At 37.3% G+C, this 20,790-nt stretch overlaps 1 protein-coding gene across 1 annotated transcript; it reads right to left on the bottom strand.

Annotated features, from left to right (window-relative positions):
• Positions 1-109: 109 nt before the first annotated feature.
• On the bottom strand, positions 110-20,664 carry plod1a (procollagen-lysine, 2-oxoglutarate 5-dioxygenase 1a). Its single transcript, XM_079637369.1, has 19 exons — positions 20,376-20,664; positions 19,618-19,709; positions 18,591-18,724; positions 18,318-18,481; positions 16,364-16,476; positions 16,104-16,167; positions 10,913-11,010; positions 10,724-10,825; positions 9,588-9,719; positions 8,057-8,178; positions 7,789-7,893; positions 7,382-7,507; positions 7,037-7,178; positions 6,814-6,927; positions 6,622-6,687; positions 5,621-5,725; positions 5,378-5,524; positions 3,722-3,847; positions 110-1,185 (listed from the first exon to the last, which is right to left on the bottom strand). The coding sequence occupies exons 1-19, from the start codon at positions 20,458-20,460 to the stop codon at positions 1,030-1,032; spliced, it is 2,193 nt and encodes a 730-aa protein (XP_079493495.1). The 5' UTR covers positions 20,461-20,664; the 3' UTR covers positions 110-1,029.
• Positions 20,665-20,790: the final 126 nt, after the last annotated feature.

Raw genomic sequence — 20,790 nt, 5'->3', positions numbered from 1 at the left:
TATATACTGTCTATGATAAAAGCCTCAATATACTGTCCATGATAAAAGCCTCAATATACTGTCCATGATAAAAGCCTCAATATACTGTCCATGATAAAAGCCAATCCTTCATGATGGAGGCATATTCCGATTTTATTCACTGAAATGTTTTGTCAATGACATACAAACACAAATCCACTTAAAATACTTGAATATTAATAATATATTCATTTTAAAAAATCCAGTCATCAAAACAACTGATTGGTCCATCCTCACCAGCGAAGTGTTAAGTCACCGGTCTCACGTGACAAGGGTAAACGCTGTTTCTAGAAGTGCCCAAGAAAGTGAACTCAGTGTTTACTTAAAAAATGTTTGGGAAAATTTAGGTAATGTGGGAAGAGTTACATTTTTGGGTAATATAGTTTTTAAAAAAAATAGTTTCTTATTTTCGGATGAGCGTTCCTTGTAAAATGAGAGAAGAGCATGACAGAGCATGAGAAAAATGATGACAGAATTTGAATAGGGGAGTGGGCATATTTGTACCATTAGGGAATTTTCTCTTTTTTATTGTTTTCTTCCCAAATTCATGGCATGACTGATTCATAAACAAGAGAAGAACAAGCAACATTAAGCAGTAAGAAAACAAACCATATGTCTGATTATTTTCAAACAGCAGCACCAATTGCTTGAAGGGCATCATCAATAATGAAAACAACTCTCGTGAATGTCAAAGCAAGGACAGATACATTATTGAAATCCACATCATCTATATGGAATAAACCCTTTAATAAATGACAATAAATAAATGAGTAAAATTCCATTGACATATTGCATAGTGATCTGTCAAACTGCTTTCAACATTCATCGATCATTATCAAAAGATGCCTTTATGTAACAAAAAATGTGGAAAATATATATACACTGACAAATTCACAATGTAAGGCACTGTGTCAAAATGTTCTTGATGATTATTTTTCTAGCCTCCAGTTGGACTATGCACTCAGAGTCTTCTGAAATCAAAACAAATTCAAGTTTCCAATAAAAAGAAGTTCAAGGATCCACAAATGAGACAGAGATGTATCTGACCCCCTCTACGGTGGGCAGACCCTCGTGGTAGTGAGTGAGGCGTCCAGGGTGCATGAGTGCCCAGCCTTTCCTGGGAGCTGTAATCGAGCAGTTGTACCTCAAGAACCGACAGCCGCCACCCTGAACAGAAAGTCATGGATCGTTAATACAATGTGCTCTTGCTCTATCAAACTGCATCAATATAGTAGAAACAAAAGTTAAAGCTACACTGTGTCATTTTTCAAGTTGATTCTTAGCAAAAAACACTTTGTTCTTTCAAAATTATATATGCTCAGTAATGTATAATAACTACCAACTAATCAAGTATTCTCGTAAGCGTAGAATCTTCCATTTATAATACATACGAGCGAGCTGCTCGAATGGCGGAAGCCATGTTGCGCCTCCATCTTGAAAATACATTACCCGAAGAGGGACATACGTGGAAATTCAAGCTTCGCATTTCGTGTTTTTACACTCAGTGGCACCGTGACGAATGCGAGCGGGAGATTACTCGCGACTGCCGGCAGATTTGAAATAATACGGCCAGAGCCATAGTGAATACGGCCACCGTAGGAGTTAAAACGCCTTCGGAATGGGAGGGGCTAGAAAGTAATATTCAGTTGGTAGTCATATACAATCTCACCGCTAGATGGGAGTAATTCCTACACAGTGTAGCTTTAACAATTTCACTTTACAAACATAAAAAAAGGATTGAAACAAGACGTATAAAAAATCCTATTATAATTTACATCCCCAAAAAAATTGAACGAAAGCTTATCCCATCATGCCAGAGACGCATCTGTGTTCCAACACTTGGATATCTGAGCAAGTTTCTGCATGTCTCCACATCTCGAGCTTTCGGGAGAGCTGCAGGTCGAGACATGCTGCTGTGTTACAACATGAACATGTCACAAACCAACAGTTGGCATACCTTAAATTTAAGATATGAAACCCTACGTTTATAGGTCTGTAGGTCTGATTCTGTATACAAAACTGGACCAAATTTAAAAAAATAAATGCTTTAATTTGTTACAGCCAACTTTATTAGTTTTTCTCAAATTATATTTAAATTATTGGGACAAAATGTCAGAAATTTTAATTATAGAGAAAAAATAGGGAAATCCTTTATTTGTTGGTCCCTATGAGGAAAGCAGTTTTCTGTGATGGGTAGGGTTAGTGTAGGGGGATCGAATATACAGTTTGTACAGTATAAAAATCATTACGCCTATGGAGAGTCCCCACAAAACATGAAAACACAATGGCCCTCATTTATCAATCTTGCGTCGAAACGGGCGTATATGTTGGCGTAAGATTATGCTTACACTCCTCTCACCGTCTGATTTATGAAGCTGTGCGTACCTTTGAAATTCAGGTGTACGCAATACCTGCCTCTTGATAAATCGGCTGACGATCGGCTGAAAACGATCGTCATTAGATTAACACGCCCCTATATATTCACGTCTCCGCCTCCCCCACGCCCTCATTTTACACCATGGACACACGGAAGACGGCAAAGAGGAGAAACTTCTCCGGTGGAAATCCAGTTTAAATCGCTGGTTGGTTGAGCAAATTACCTATCACAATGCATTATTTTACAGCACGTGTTTTGAAACTATTAGCGTTGAATTTCGCATGACGTCACATGTAATGGGGTGTACAATAGTGATGATGATGTGAATAATTGCATGACAATTTGTAATATTCTTCTTATTAGTATTATGATTTTGATTATTAATGACGCTTATTGTTATTTAGAAAAAGAATGTCTTTGTTATTATTATTATTTGTATTATTATTATTATTTAAAAGAAGAAGAATGTCATTTTAATTATTTTGTCAGTCTGAATTATTTTTTGGTCATTGAAAGCCCTTCATTACTGAACCCAGTCCGTGCGCCGGGCTTAACTCACAAAAATAAACACTGAAGTTTATAATTTCTATGTTGTTGTTTTTTTACAGTGGGTCATAATATATCATATCTTTAGTTTGTCAGTGCGTTTTGTGGTGTTAGGAATTGTTTTTCTGCGCATTTCAGCACTAACTCAAGACGTGCGTACATGTTCACCACCTCCTGCGGTGGCGTAGGATTTGAGCGTGCCGTACGCCAACGTCCATATTGATAAATCGCAAAGTCACCGTGGTTTTGGGCGTACGCCAGGTGTACGCTGGAAATTTGGTGTACGCACTTTTCATAAATGAGGGCCAATGTGTGTGTGTGTGTGTGTGTGTGTGTCTGTGTCTGTGTCTGTGTGTGTGTGTGTGTGTGTGTGTGTGTGTGTGTGTGTGTGTGTGTGTGTGTGTGTGTGTGTGTGTGTGTGTGTGTGTGTGTGTGTGTGTGTGTGTGTGTGTGTGTGTGTGTGTGTGTGTGTGTGTGTGTGTGTGCATGCGTTTTGGTTTTGGTTTTGGAAGATATATATTTCATTTAAAAATTAAAATATAAAAATAGTAATAGTTTCACTTTTTAACTATTTAGTTGTAACTAAATTAACTAATTAGTTATATTTCAAACAGCAATAATCTGCTAAATGATCGTTCATGATTTTGATACATGAATTTAGAAATGTAATTTTCCGATCTATGCTCAAAAAGTAATTAACAGGTAATAAATAGATCATAACTATTCCATAATCATAATTTAGTACCATCGAATCCACAAAAAAAATCATAGGTCACTCACCTGATAATCAACCCCCACTTGATTGAGAGCTATATTGATGGTGAAAGTGGAAGCGTCATGATGTGGTCTTAATGAAGGTTGTTCATCAGGCTTATATCTAACTATAAATGCCATATCAAACTGAGCCTGCAGGAGACAATCACACAGACAGATGCAGAGTCATCATGCAGCATTCACGCGTAGAAGATCAGCTGGACCAAAGAAAAACAGAGAAACCCTCCATTCTGGAACTCGTTACATAAAGATCTTGTTTCGCCAGAAATATGACGCATGTATAGCAATAAAATAGATTGTGAACACCGCTTCATACTGACTTTAAGGTACATCACCCAACTGAATATTGAGGAATGTCTCATATTGACACAACTGTTCAAAAGTTAATAATTAAGATTTTTTTATGTATTTGAATGACATCTCTTATGCTCACCAAGGCTGTATTTATTTGATCAAAATAGTAAAACTGTGAAAAACTATTTAAAAGAACTTTTCTTTTTTTATTATATTTTAATATATAATTAATTCCCTTTGATGGCAAAGCTCCATCTTCAGTCTCACATGATCCTTCAGAAATCATAAATATACTGATTTGATGTTAATAATCAATTATTATTGGTGCTCAATTATTAATAATCGTTCTTTTTATTATCAATGTTAAAAACAGATTTTGCTGCTTAATATGTTTGTTGAAACTTGGATCATTTGATGGATAGAAAGTTGAAAAGAACAACATTTATTTTAAAATATAAATCTTTTTTAACACTAAGGGCCCTATCTTGCACCCAGCGCAATTGACTTTGAACACCGACGCATGTATCATTCCTATTTTGCACCCGCGCACAGCGGACTTTTCCCTCCACAGACGCACGTCGGTAAATTAGGGAATGAACTTGCGCTCGCGGGGGCGGTTCAGCGCAAAGAGGAGGCGTGTTCCGGCGCAAAACTGCCCTGGTGCTATTTTCCAGTTTTAGAAAGCAATTCTATTGTGCCACTGCGTGTGTTAACGCGCATCCACTTTGATTCTCTAATATAAACAGGCGCAGCAGTTTTCATTTTTGCCAATCATACATTATTACAAGGAAAAATATTAACACACGAGGGAAATCATGAAAAAAAAAATCTAGATTAGGCTACACATTTACCCAAATTATACGCCTGTTTAACCGAAGCTAATTTGGGTGGGTTTCTCCCATCATCCCCAATGTCACTTCTCTGTGTTTTACGGCCCTGACGAGAACGTCGGTCTCCTCGGCTGTGAACCGCTCCTGGCGTGCGCTGTTAAATCCGCCGTTATAATAGCGATCCGCCATGGAACAAGAGCGTCTGCTCTTAAAGGGAATGTGAGAGGACGCTCTGATTGGTTTATTTCACGTTACGCCCAAACCACACCTATGAATAATGAAGCTACTTCAGACCAACCCATTTTAGATTTGCGTCCACCCACATTGTGGGATCCACCCACAAAGTTACTTGCGCTTTGCGCTTTGACACTTGCGTTTCAGATCGTTAAAATAGGGCCCTATAAATGTCAATTTATTGTGTCCTTGCTTAAATACATGAAAAAAAATCTTAATTATTTCAAACTTTTGCCCACTAGTGTACTTTAATACAAACATAGTAATTAATTTTTCAATGTCAGGAGAACAAAGAAAGGCTTACCCTTGTGTAGTAACCTGGAAACATTTTCTCGGTGACCGGTGCTATATAATCCAAAAGGAACTTCTGCCAGTCTTTATCATAGCCCACTTGATTCATGTGGATATCAATAGTGGGGACATTTTCATATCCACCTTGGATTCTAGTGTCCTAAAAGTAAAAATACAAAACTGTTTGTTTGCTCAAAGAAATACTATGCTAAGGCAAAATAGCATGGGGATGAAACAGAGAAAAACAACAACATACCACATTTGCACCTCCTGACCACTGGCCAAAATGTTCCATCTCTTCAACGAAATGATTGCAGGCCACGTCGGAGAAAACAGGGAACCAGAACACATCAGGGCACGGCTACACAGAGAGTTCAAAATAAGCGTTGTAGATTATAATTACTTTACAAAGACTGAAAATCATTTCCGGTGCTTGCCATCACTATTACTATTGCTCTTTCTTAGGTTTGGTGATTTTAACAAACCCCTAACTCCTAAAAAATAAAGGTTACATTTTATTGTGATGGTCCACTTTAGACATTCTATTAACTATAAGTAACTTTGCAACTACATTTCAACTACCAGTCATTGTATTAGTAGACTGGCAGGGTTAGGGTTCGAATAATTTGGCATGTAGTTGAAAAGTTACTTATAGTCAGGAGAATGTCTGTTGGGGATCAAAATAAAGTGTTAGCAGATATTAAGCAGACGGTTTACTAATACTCTAATGAGACTAAGTTGATATGTAGTTGCAAAGTTACTTATAGTTAGTAGAATGAATAAAGTGGACCATCGAAATAAAAGTTACCAAAATAGACACTACCATTCAAAAGTTTGGGGTCAGAAAGATTTTTAAATGTTTTTTGTTTTTTAAGTCTCTGATGTTCGCCATTTATTTGATCAGAAATACAGTAAAGACAGTAATATTGTGAATTATTATTACACTTTAAGATACCTGGTTTCTGTTTTAATATATTTTCACATATACTAATTTATTCTTGTGATCAAAGCTGAATTTTCAGCATCATTACTCCAGTCTTCAGTGTCACATGATCCTTCAGAAATCATTCTAATATGCCGATTTGCTCCTCAAAAAACATTTCTTATTATTATCAATGTTAAAAATCTTACTTACCCCAAACTTTTGAACAATCATTTTATACCTTCTCATGGACAGGATAATAATCTTATACAGTATTTAATGTGAAAATCTTCAGAAAATGCTGCTATTATTGTATGCTTTGTGTGAATACTCACCGTTTCAATAAGCCCATCTCTCAAAATTTTGGAATAATTCTCATGAATGTATCTTTCCTCCCATTCCTGTTCCACGGGGGGAAAAATTACAAACATTAATGCAAAAACAAAGAGTAAATAAATGAACAATAAAGCAAGAATGTCTTGTATAATACTTGATTAAATATTGTCTGAAATTATATTTTATCTTACCACAGGATTTTCAAAGATCTGCCAGAGATCATTGTGCAAATGATTTGTCTGGTAATTTTCAGTTGATAAAACTCGACCGTAAGTCTGCATATTTGTTACAAACATGAAGATGCCCTAGGAATGAAAACAAAAATATAAATCAATGGCAGCAAAGTCATTGGTACACTTAAACTAAGTGATTTCTTATGGTGATTTGTGCAATATTTTGAGTTTCATGTCTGACCTTGTTCCGAACGTTGGCGCAGAAGGCCATATCTGGATCAAGCGTTGCGGATTCAAACAGGTCAGGAGCTTTGAGGTCAGTCCTCAATGCATCCGCTTTTACCAGGAATATGTTAGAGACGTATGGCACATTCCACAAACCCCTGTGGAGGCACCAGAGAATGATCACATATTGGCCATTTTGCCATCTGGTTTGATGAATTTCAAAGACTTCTTCATATTTTTAGAGCATCATCATGCTAAAGAATACTAAAGATAATGATCACTCAAATTAAATAGATAAAAACATGCACATATACATTTCTGTGGATTTTCTATGATATCACATGACTAAAAATCAACTTACACACGGTTTCTTTGAACGATGTCCACGTAATCCTCTGACCTGGCGTAGTACCCGTCCGCACTGAGCGCACCCCAAAAGTTTGTCCACAGTCGCCCAGGTTTGGTCAACATTGGTGCAATGAAAGGCCTGTGAGGTTCATAAAAATAATGATTATAATTAAAGAAAAAAAGACCCATTAAAACTAGTGTGCTAACTAGAAGTTTCTCCATCTAGAAAACTTAACAACTCAAATACTAAGCCTTTTAATGAGCAATACATTACACAGAGAGAGTAATGCATTACAAGTAACGTGAGTTACGTAATCAGATTACTTCTCAGGTAACGAGCAAAGAAACACATTAGTTTTAAATTGATCATTTTCATTTGTCAAGTATAGTCAATTCTTTACGTCTTACTTGTTCACTTACTTATTGAGCTCAATTAGGATTCTGAGTGTGTCTTCATTCTTTAAAACCACATCCACTTCTATGCTGAAGAAGTATTCACAGTCAATGTCGTCTCGACACATATCGCTGCAAAACAAAACCATAAAAAAGAAATGAATGGGATAGTCAAAGAAAGCATAGAGGAGCTATTTGTCCAACTGTTTCCCAGGATCCATATGGTGTTTAGGCGCACCATATTTAAATGTACTCTTTGTAAAAAATAAGTACTGAATTTAAAAAGCACACTTACAAGCCAATATTACGTGAGGTCACAGGATCTATATCCTCCTCTGGTCCAATCAGCTTCACACCCTGGTATTCAGACTCGTGATGCTCTAGAAATGTACGCACCTGTTGTTCATGGTGTGATTCCTGCAAAAGAAATTATTCAGAAGTCCCTCATTATTATGTACTGAATTTAAAAAAAGAGCAATGACAATAATGAACGTCAACGTGGGCAATCAGAATAAAAAAGACAGGAATATCGGTTTCCTGATACTGATCTTATTCACATGTTCTGTTTCACGTAACTCTTAGTTCTGTCATGACAAATCTCAAGAGTGTTTGGCATCGTAATAGACATGACAATGTAGATATGTTTGGTCTTGGCAGAATAGATACACTGCTGCTGCTGTGAGCAAGTAAGACACCCTGCTAGACAATATAGCATACATAAATTAAGGCGCCGATATACTTCAAGCGAAGTCGAAGAACGAACTGCTGTGACGTCATTTAGAACAAAATCAGTCCAAAATGAAGTTCGTTTGGAGTTTGTTTTGGGAGTTTCAAACAGCTTGCCAAAGCGAACTTTCTGGAAAATTTGGTAAAGCTGGTAAACACCATCGTACTACCATTGGTCCGTGGCGATTACGTAATAGCTAGGTGTGCGCAGAGAGTCTTGGAAATCTTCTTTGCCTGTTCATTTCTCCGGTTCAGTCCGTCAAAGTCAAACGCCCGCGAGTGAAAACATGAACACAGTGGAGAGCTGCTTTATAGTATAAAATTAAGTTGTGCTTCTGATGAAACGAGACACTGACACTGTATTTCATGTTTAATACGGTAAAGCTGCTTGATTTTAAGCAATCTAGTGTATAAAGTGCTATATAAATACACGTGCAGAGCTCGTGCAAACATATCCACGTTGCTATGATCAGATTGCTTTTCTTATGCTTTATAAAAAATGCTTGCTGTTTTCTCAATTTTGTTATTGAGAGGAAAGCGTGCAGCACATATTTACATATTCATCTAAACGATGCTCTCAGCTTTGTGGGCGGCGTCGGATGTTCGATAACAGTATATCGCTGCTCACGTATTTCAAACTTCATTTTACCCCTAAGCGAAGAACAAAAAAGATCTTCGCCGTAAGTATATCGGGGCTTTTACTCATATCAGATCTATGCAGGTGGAGCTGGGGAAGGTGGAGGGTTTCTGAAAGTGCGCTGCATTGCAACAGCAAATCCTGACCAAGAATTTGAAGGTTGAGCTGTCAAAACTTCAAGAGCTCAGCTGGTAACATTTTTTAACATTAGCTAACATGAACTATCAATGAGCAATATATTTTTTAAAGCATTTATTAATGTTAGTTCATTGTTCATAGTAGTTCACAATGCATTAACTAATGTTAACAAATACAACTTGATTGTAAAAAAGTTGTTAGTTATTAGTTCATGTTAATTAATGTAGGTAATTAATGTTAACAAATGAAACCTTACTGTAAAGTGTTAGCGTTTAACTGTTAAAAAGTGCATACAGGAGTTATAAATCTGCACGTAATATTTTACCTGATTATGAATGAATAATCTGAGCCGTTTTTTAGGGTATTTGAGAGTAAGTAAGCGCTCAAAGAACACAGTGACGAAGGGGGTGGGCTGCTGGATGAAGACCCCAATGACCACTACAGGATATTCACTCTCCTGCAGACGAAAAATAAAACAAACAGGCAAATAATTAATACACCAAACAATGATTCAGCTAAAGCTTCATTTAAATTGAAATGCATATGTTTTAACTCTCTACAGAAGTGTCTATGAATGCTTATAGTGTAAACAATATCAATATCAACAATAATATTTAATGTGACTTAATCAGTCTGACTAAAGCAGGTAACACCAGTTCTTTTTAAGGGTCAGATCAGGTATAAACAGCTCTTTAAGGTAACAACTATACATTATCAATCTTTGTATTATGATCATGTTTATTTAACCGTATGGAGCCCCGTATATGTCATACAGAAGAATATATATATATATATACTGGGGCCACAAATTAAGAATTCATTCCCATTCCTTAAATCATTTGTGTTGCTTATTTTATAAAACAAGGGAACTAATTAATCAATCAAGGGAACGAATTCTTAAAGGGTTAGTTCACCCAAAAAGGAAAATTACCCCATGATCTACTCACCCTCAAGCCATCCTAGGTGTATATGACATTCTTCTTTCAAGCTAATACAATCGGAGTTACGGTATATAAAAAAAATCATGGCTTTTCCAAGCTTTATAATGCCAGTTAATGGTTTCTGTTTTGAAGTCCAGAAAAGTGCATCCATCCATGATAAAAGTGCTCCACACGGCTCAGGCGGGTTAATAAAGACCTTCTGAAGCGAATCGATCGTGTAAGAAAAATATCCATTTTTAAAACTTTATCGACTAAAATAACTAGCTACTTTATGGACTACAAAACAGAAACCGACCATTCACTGCCATTATAAAGCTTGGAAGAGCCAGGACATTTTTTATATAACTCCGATTGTATTCGTCTGAAAGAAGAATGTCATATTAGTCTTTCGGGTTCTAACGTCATACCTGCACCACTCTAATTAGCCTTAAGAATAAGATTCAGGATTATTTTAATAATAATAATAAATAAAAAAACACGAATGGGAAACTGTGGAAATTGTAGTAAAGGTAAGGCCCACCTGGAGTCCAGAAAGTGGGCGCAGATCCTCATTACAAATTGTGCATCCAGTCTCAAATGTCCAAAGATTTGGGATATAGTTCCCTAGGTAGTTTATCTGAAGCTGAAATAAACCGCATGTAATAAAAATCATTAAACCAAAGAAGACAGATAGCTAAGTTATTTGGATCATGACAGAAAATTTATTTACTTTGGTGGGTCCATTGCCATGGATAATAACGGGTAGCGTGTCATAAAGTACATTTCTGGCTCGCACACGTCCATCTTCAAACTTCAGCACGACTTCATCTGTTCATGCAATAAAAAAAATATTATTCAAAGATATTAATATTCAGATTAATATTCTATATAATCATTTAGTTCTACAGTTATCTATTAAATCATGAATTCTGTTTGAATCACTGTGTAGTTAGCTAAATATCCATAAATATCCACTGGCCTATTTATAATGGATTTCCTCCACAAATGTTTGGATCAATCTCTCTTGGGTATCTGTAATGGATACCTCTGATATTGAAAGAGTAAAAAGGCTTTTGAAACAGGCTTTTGAAGCTCAAACAGTCCACTTTTCACTGTCCAGATGAATTCCTGATGTGGACCTGATATTACCATTAGGATGAATGAGCGATTCATAGCAAAATTCACTGTTTAATGTTTCCTTTCTTTATAATTTCTTAATGCTCTTCTTTTTTTATTACAAAAGTTTTATTACTAAAATTTACTGCATCAATATTTATATTAATTCTAGAAAACGTTCATTCAATTGTGTTCTTTCTTGCAAAAAAAAAAAGATCTATAAAATTTTCAGTCAGGATTCCTATCATAGCACAGAAACTGCACTATCATTGAGCACAGAATCTCAATTTTACTTCATCTTAGTTCAACACTATAGATCATAACATACGATTGATTAAAAAATTACACTGGTATTCTGGGACAGGCATTAAAGGGTTAGTTCACCCAAACCCGTAAGACTTTCGTTCATTTTTGGAACACAAATAAAGATCTTTTTGACGAAATCTGAGTGATTTCTCTCCCTCCATTGACAGCTATGCAACTACCACTTTGACACTTCAAAAAGTTCATGAAGAGATCATAAAACTAATCCATATGAATTGAGCCGTTTAGTCCAAATTTTCTGAAGAGATTTGATCGCTTTTATGATGAACAGATTAAATTTAGGCTTTTATTCCCATATAAACATTCATCAATTCATCAGTTATTATAAACGAAAGCTCAAGCATTTTCGCTTGACGTGCAGGAACCAATGGGGTTCATTCTCGTGTTACGCATCACGAATGAGCTTCTGCAAGAACCAATGAGGTTCATTCTTGTGTTACGCATCACGTTTGAGCTTCTGCAAGAACCAATGGGGTTCATTCTTGTGTTACGCATCACGAATGAGCTTCAGCAAGAACCAATGAGGTTCATTCTCGTGTTACGCATCACGTTTGAGCTTCTGCAAGAACCAACGAGGTTCATTCTTGTGTTACGCATCACGTTTGAGCTTCTGCAAGAACCAATGAGGTTCATTCTCGTGTTACGCATCACGAATGAGCTTCAGCAAGAACCAATGAGGTTCATTCTCGTGTTACGCAACACGAATGAGCTTCTGCAAGAACCAATGAGGTTCATTCGTGTGTTACGCAACACGAATGAGCTTCTGCAAGAACCAATGGGGTTCATTCTCGTGTTACGCAACACGTTTGAGCTTCTGCAAGAACCAATGAGGTTCATTCTTGTGTTACGCATCACGTTTGAGCTTCTGCAAGAACCAATGAGGTTCATTCTTGTGTTACGCATCACGTTTGAGCTTCTGCAAGAACCAACGAGGTTCATTCTTGTGTTACGCATCACGTTTGAGCTTCTGCAAGAACCAACGAGGTTCATTCTTGTGTTACGCAACACGAATGAGCTTCTGCAAGAACCAATGGGGTTCATTCTCGTGTTACGCATCACGTTTGAGCTTCTGCAAGAACCAACGAGGTTCATTCTTGTGTTACGCATCACGTTTGAGCTTCTGCAAAAGCCAATGAGGTTCATTCTCGTGTTACGCATCACGAATGAGCTTCAGCAAGAACCAATGAGGTTCATTCTCGTGTTACGCATCACGAATGAAATTCAGCAAGAACCAATGAGGTTCATTCTCGTGTTACGCATCGCGAATGAGCTTCTGCAAGAACCAATGAGGTTCATTCTCGTGTTACGCATCACGAATGAAATTCAGCAAGAACCAATGAGGTTCATTCTTGTGTTACGCAACACGAATGAGCTTCTGCAAGAACCAATGAGGTTCATTCTCGTGTTACGCAACACGAATGAGCTTCTGCAAGAACCAATGAGGTTCATTCTTGTGTTACGCAACACGAATGAGCTTCTGCAAGAACCAATGGGATTCATTCTCGTGTTACGCATCACGTTTGAGCTTCAGCAAGAACCAATGAGGTTCATTCTTGTGTTACGCATCACGTTTGAGCTTCTGCAAGAACCAATGAGGTTCATTCTTGTGTTACGCATCACGTTTGAGCTTCTGCAAGAACCAATGAGGTTCATTCTCGTGTTACGCAACACGTTTGAGCTTCTGCAAGAACCAATGAGGTTCATTCTTGTGTTACGCATCACGTTTGAGCTTCTGCAAGAACCAATGAGGTTCATTCTCGTGTTGCGCATCACGTTTGAGCTTCTGCAAGAACCAATGAGGTTCATTCTCGTGTTGCGCATCACGTTTGAGCTTCAGCAAGAACCAATGAGGTTCATTCTCGTGTTACGCATCACGAATGAGCTTCAGCAAGAACCAATGAGGTTCATTCTCGTGTTACGCAACACGAATGAGCTTCAGCAAGAACCAATGGGGTTCATTCTCGTGTTACGCAACACGAATGAGCTTCTGCAAGAACCAATGGGGTTAATTCTTGTGTTACGCAACACGTTTGAGCTTCTGCAAGAACCAATGAGGTTCATTCTCGTGTTACGCATCACGTTTGAGCTTCTGCAAGAACCACTGAGGTTCATTCTTGTGTTACGCAACACGAATGAGCTTCTGCAAGAACCAATGAGGTTAATTCTTGTGTTACGCAACACGTTTGAGCTTCTGCAAGAACCAATGAGGTTCATTCTCGTGTTACGCATCACGTTTGAGCTTCTGCAAGAACCACTGAGGTTCATTCTTGTGTTACGCAACACGTTTGAGCTTCTGCAAGAACCAATGAGGTTCATTCTCGTGTTACGCATCACGAATGAGCTTCTGCAAGAACCAATGAGGTTCATTCTTGTGTTACGCAACACGTTTGAGCTTCTGCAAGAACCAATGAGGTTAATTCTCGTGTTACGCAACACGTTTGAGCTTCTGCAAGAACCAATGAGGTTCATTCTTGTGTTACGCAACACGTTTGAGCTTCTGCAAGAACCAATGAGGTTCATTCTCGTGTTGGGCATCACGTTTGAGCTTCAGCAAGAACCAATGAGGTTCATTCTCGTGTTACGCATCACAAATGAGCTTCAGCAAGAACCAATGAGGTTCATTCTCGTGTTACGCAACACGAATGAGCTTCTGCAAGAACCAATGAGGTTCATTCTTGTGTTACGCAACACGTTTGAGCTTCAACAAGAACCAATGAGGTTCATTCTCGTGTTACGCATCACGAATGAGCTTCTGCAAGAACCAATGAGGTTCATTCTTGTGTTACGCAGCACGTCTGAGCTTCTGCAAGAGGTTTTTTTTGTTGTAACTAAAAGCCTAAATGAAATCTGTTCATCATATAATGCGATCGTGTCTCTTCAGAAAATTTAGACTAAACAGCTCGATTCATATGGATTAGTTTTACGATCTCTTTACGAACTTTTTGAAGCCTCAAAGTGGTAGTTCTGTAAATGAAGGGACAGAAAGCTCTCAGACTTCATCAAAAAGATGAACCAATGAGGTTCATTCTTGTGTTACGCAACACGTTTGAGCTTCAACAAGAACCAATGAGGTTCATTCTTGTGTTAATCATCACGTTTGAGCTTCAGCAAGAACCAATGAGGTTCATTCTCGTGTTACGCATCACGAATGAGCTTCTGCAAGAACCAATGAGGTTCATTCTTGTGTTACGCAACACGTTTGAGCTTCTGCAAGAACCAATGAGGTTCATTCTCGTGTTACGCAACACGTTTGAGCTTCTGCAAGAACCAATGAGGTTCATTCTTGTGTTACGCAACACGTTTGAGCTTCTGCAAGAACCAATGAGGTTCATTCTCTTGTTGGGCATCACGTTTGAGCTTCAGCAAGAACCAATGAGGTTCATTCTCGTGTTACGCATCACGAATGAGCTTCAGCAAGAACCAATGGGGTTCATTCTCGTGTTACGCAACACGTTTGAGCTTCTGCAAGAACCAATGAGGTTCATTCTCGTGTTACGCAGCACGTCTGAGCTTCTGCAAGAGTTTTTTTTTGTTGTAACTAAAAGCCTAAATGAAATCTGTTCATCATATAATGCGATCGTGTCTCTTCAGAAAATTTAGACTAAACAGCTCGATTCATATGGATTAGTTTTACGATCTCTTTACGAACTTTTTGAAGCCTCAAAGTGGTAGTTCTGTAAATGAAGGGACAGAAAGCTCTCAGACTTCATCAAAAAGATCTTAATTTGTGTTCGGAAGATACGAACGACATGAGGGCGAGTAATTAATGACAGAATTTTCATTTTTGGGTGACCAATCCCTTTAGGGTGGTTTAAATAAACTGTATGGTAACACACACAATTCTATCAAAATACACTTTGGAACCAGAAAAAAAAGTAAATTTTCCCAGACCTGATATTTATGGTGCTATAACAGCCTTTTCCCAGACAAAATGTACTGTGTATTCTTTAAGCACTATACAGTGGCTGCAGTGTCGCACACCTGGGTTGTAACATCCTGCTGAGATGGTGTACGTGTCCACAAGCACATCTAACCGTTAGCTCTAGCATTCCAGCCACAAATGCCATTACAGGCAACTGGGAAACTCACTCTCCTCCCACAATCTGGCAGTGAGTCAAAACTACAGCTGCCAGTCGAGCATAAAACAGCTTTAAACTCAAAAACAAGAGCTTCAGTTCACATGAAACCAATCAGCATCTGAGACCCTCAGCAAAGCATTTCATTAGCGATTCCTCATTAAACTGAGAGGTTACAGAAAGAGGAAACTTCCCAGCAGGTATCAGAGAGCAAGAACTCACTGACGCTGCACTCTTGGAGAGCATAAAACAGGATGTTCTCCTTCACAGAGCTGATGCTAGTGAAAATTTTGCAGAAGCATCTTTAAAGTCTCAACAGAGTTTGTGTTGGAACTCCCCTCCAATTCAAATCTTAATGGTTATGTTTCTAAAGCAGGTTGTAAGAACACAAAATGATACACTTACCAAGAGCTCCATGAAGATTCTGGAACAATCTGCACTTGTTGTCCACACTTATATTTATGGACTTCTAAAGAGGAAATGACAGGGAAGAAAATCTCAAAAAGCAGCGTACACACATTTAATATGTGTCATTACTGTAAACTGTGAACTTGAATGCGCATTCTGTAAACAAGGCAATATATCCTAAAACAGAGCAATAAAGTTTTAGGAAACCACACCATGGTTGCCACCACTTCAAATATAAACTATACCAAAACACTCACTCTTTTCTCTGGGTTGATATATATCTTGGTGAAAAAGAGCTGGTCACTGTCACTATCAGCTCCTGACCAGTCAGAAAGCATCTTTTTAAGGTTGGGTGCATAGCCAATGAAGCCTAGAAAAAAGAAAACACCAGCGTTAGAATGAGAAGTGCCTATAAATAGACAGAAAACTTGTTATTATCTGGTTTAGATGTGAAACTGGATTGAAAATTATTATTTTTTACTATTATGCAAATAAAGAAGTGAGTGTATTTTCAGAGAGGCCACAGATGACAATACAGATGTCCTGATTAAATTCCACAGCTGTTCATCTCTGACATCAACATATAAATATGAATGTTTCTGGAACATTCTCAGAGACTGTGTAAAAGGAAATTTAAAAAAGGAAGAAGCCTCAAACTTCTTAATAAGTAATTCTTACTAAATGAAACTCGCAATTATATTCAACCACTGAATTATAAGATTAAAATAAATTTTAGTTAGTGGTGTGTTTGGTATTAGCTAATGCGTGATGAATTGGTAAACATTGTAAAAGTCATTTTTCTTACTGTAATCAGAACTGTAAAGTACAATTGTATATACATCATAGTTGTAATTTAATTTAACAATTTTAATAGTATCTTGACAGGATTTTTTTTTTTTTTGTGCAGCTTTACAGTAAAGGTCACAAAAATACAATCATAATGGTCCTAAAAAGAGCCTCTTTGTATTTAAATAGATTTAATTTCTTAATTTACTCCTTTAATTTTGTGGACAAATACGGTGTGGTGAAATATGTTGGAAAGATCATATTTACTAGTAGAATGCACATGAATGGCACAACAAAGTCGTAATCTTTTTTTTCTTGTTTGTCAGTTAGAAAACATGGTGGATGCAATGAATGTATGCAATGAATGGATGCAATGAATGTGTGTATTGATTGTAAATTTATATATATATCTTAGAATTGTCTCTTAGAATTCTTCGAAAGAATCTTAGAATTGTGAGACTGTCTCGCAATTTTGACTTTGTAACTTTAAACTAAGTTTAAATCACGCAATTCTCTGAGAAAAAAAGTCACAATATTTATTTAGTGGTGGAAACAGGCTTCCATTGACTAAACTGTGTTATACAGGCTCCATATAACAAAAATTATATAGACTTTACAGAGTGTTTGACTCTGAATGTTGTGATGTTATTTCCAGCAAGAGGTGCATACATTTTCGGTCCAGATCTTGTATTGACAACCCTAGAGTCCAGCACTCTGTAAAGTGTCCTCCAGCACATACCAAAGGCTTTCAATAACTTTAAAGTTTGGACTCAGAGGAGCCGATTCATGTGTGAAAATGATTCTTCATGATCCTCACAACCATTCTTTCACAATCTAAGCTGATGAATCTTGACATTGTCATCCTGGAATATGGTCATGTTCCTACATGGTTGTTTAAGAAATGAAAAGCTACACACTCCATCAATTAGGATTAGAAGAACTGTTGCCAAACATATAACATGCTAAAAAACATAATAATCACTGCAATAATTATCCAATCATAGACTCATAGACTATTTAAATCCAAACCACGACTTTTTTTTCGGCCGGCCATATATAATAAATAAAACTTGCTAAGTTTAATTTACAAATTCAATAGAATATAACAATTAAGGTTGCAGTACCTACATAAAAAAACATTTAAAAAGCAAAAACACACCTAATGTGCATTCTTGATTAGTAGAGTAAACAAATATTGCTGTTTCATAGAAAAAAGACGTTGACATCTTATTTCAACTAAAGTGATTTGAACACATCTGACGTTGTAATTACGCATTTCCAACTCGTTAATACAAACTTCCCAGGAGGACTGATTTTTTTGCATCCAAATTCATGTTGCATTTAAAACTATACAAAATTTAGCTAACAGAGCATTCAGTATGTCTAAAGCTCTACAATGATAATCGAAAAAAGAGAAAAACATGCCTCCTGCTCCAAGGAACCTCTTCCCTTCCCTGACATGAGGATGTTTGTCTTCCAGGTGACGATCTGGCCAGATGAGAGTCTCGGCAGAAAACACAACTTTGTGTTTGGCCTGCTGAAACTTCTTCAGCAGCTCTTTTGGACCAGAAGAAAAGATTACATCATAGCTGTGGAAAGTCAGAGAGCGTAAATAATTGTTACTGTCAATGATCAACAACAATGATGCTTGAAAGACTACATGCATATCAACAAACTATTTATAATGGACATAACTACCTGTCCACAAAAAGAATGACTTTGTTCTCCTCGTGTATCTCCTCTAGGGCAGACTTCAGCAGGCGTACTTTCTGCCCTCCACCTGGAGCTGACATGTAATCTCCACCTTTCCATGTTTCACCCCTTCCGAGAACCTACAAAAATAGGCAAAAGAATGTCAGGCATCTCTCTGCAGACTATTATAGAAGCTTGTTTTCCTCCACGGAATAAAAATAAATAAAATATAGTTGTCTTTTTGTCTCACAATTCTGACATTTTTATCTTGCGAGTTTATATCCCACAATTCTGACTTTTTTCTTGCAATTGTGAGTTTATATCCCACAATTCTGAGAGAAAAAATGACAGAATTGTAAGTTTATATTACAGGGCAGTTGTGGCCTAATGGCTAGAGAGTCTATGGAGTAAAAAAAAATATCTTAACCTAGTTACCATACTTGGCCTTCACGTCACTTTTACAATTCTGAGCAAAGAAAGTCAGAAAAACGTGCAATTCTGACTTTATTTCTTAGAATTGCGAGACTGTCTCGCAATTTTGACTTTGTAACTTGCGATTGCGAGTTTAAATCACGCAATTCTGAGAAAAAAAGTCACAATATTTATTTATTTAGTAAGTGGTGGAAACAGGCTTCCATTGACTAAACTGTGTTATACAGGCTTCATCTAAAATGTCAGGTTCATATTTCACCCTGGAATCATTAAAAAAAAAACATTTTGTATTAAAACTAAATCTAAACTTTTGGACTATAAGCATGTCATAGTATTATTTAATTATTTACGATCATTAGCACTTCCAAAGAAAATGTGATTGTCAAGAAAACAATGCCATAATGCTATATTGCAATATATAATCCTATAAATAGGCTTCCTTGGATTACAACTTGAATGTACCCAATAAAGTTAACTAAAGTTAGACTTCGCTTAAACAGTAACTTTCCACTTTAATAACATGCTCAATGTTTAGCTGCACATTGCAATATGTTAATTACTTTTTCAAAGGGAAACTTTTGGGGGAGAAAAGGTGCCTAACCTTGATGGAGTAATTGAATTGTTTTGCGGATCTCAAAAACCGTCTGAAGCCGTCAGTCTCCTTCGTGGCCACAGTCAGCACTAGAAGATCTCCTAGGACAGAGAAAACACAAATCAGAGAGGATAACTCCGTCTAAACTTCTCCACAGCTGCTCAGTTCTCCTGCCTACGTGCAGAAGAGCACATCCTATGGGTTTCCCACATCTCCTGTGAGGAGCTCCATGCACAGCTGGAATATTACCATATTCAGTATTTAAACCAGCCGCAAGAGTTCTGCCGCTAAAGTAACATTTCTTAATACGAATACGTTTTTTTTTTTCATCATAAATAGCAAATGTGTGATTTTTTTTTCTTTTGCAATGCAATTTACAAGCATGCCAAGCTGTTTACCAATAAATCTGTTACGAGAAAACTACGCGTAAGTTAGGTACAATGTAATAAATGTCCTTGCACTCACATTGCGCATTGTTGTTGCTCATATTGCGCACAACTAACGTTACAGTTTGAGACATGAAGTAAACAGTTTGCACTGTTTTAGTGTAATTTATCCTCATAAACTCACTGATCTCTGCACTGATATCTGCACGAAGGGTCCACGTCAGCGGAGTCCGTAACGTCTTGCTAACTTTACCTAGCAAGTCAGGTTTGCAACGAACCCTTACAATGAATCATGGTGCAATTGTAGTAGTGATTTACATTATCATGTACAGAAGCGGTGTGGTTATCTAAGACTGTGATAAGCTGAAATCATAGCCTTACCCTCGGGGATCGAGCCCTGCTGACTGCAGTGAAGCGGAGAAAAGGACGCAAACAAACACACGAGAAAGAGCAGAACTTCTCTCATGTTCAGATCCGTTATTCTTCAAACCTCTACAGTAACGGCGACTGGAGGGATATAAGGCCTTTCCTTGAGAGAAAGTTAGTTATATTCCCGTGCAAACACACACAGCCAGCCCACTTCTGTCTTTCCCCACCCCTCGATCCCTGACCACACGAGCAGAGGAAGAAAAAGCAGTAACAATCCGTAAAAAAAAAAAACTGGCAACTTGCCCAAAAAAATGTGACAACTTGTCCTGACCTGACATTTAGGATAGCCTACGTATAACCTTCCAGTTCAAATGTCTCTTCATTATACTTGAATTACTAAAATGTTACGTTACAGTAATTCAAAATA

The sequence above is a fragment of the Phoxinus phoxinus genome (assembly GCF_949152265.1).
Source record: "Phoxinus phoxinus genome assembly, chromosome: 15".
Lineage (NCBI taxonomy): Eukaryota > Metazoa > Chordata > Actinopteri > Cypriniformes > Leuciscidae > Phoxinus > Phoxinus phoxinus.
This window is presented reverse-complemented; position numbering and strand designations above follow the sequence as displayed.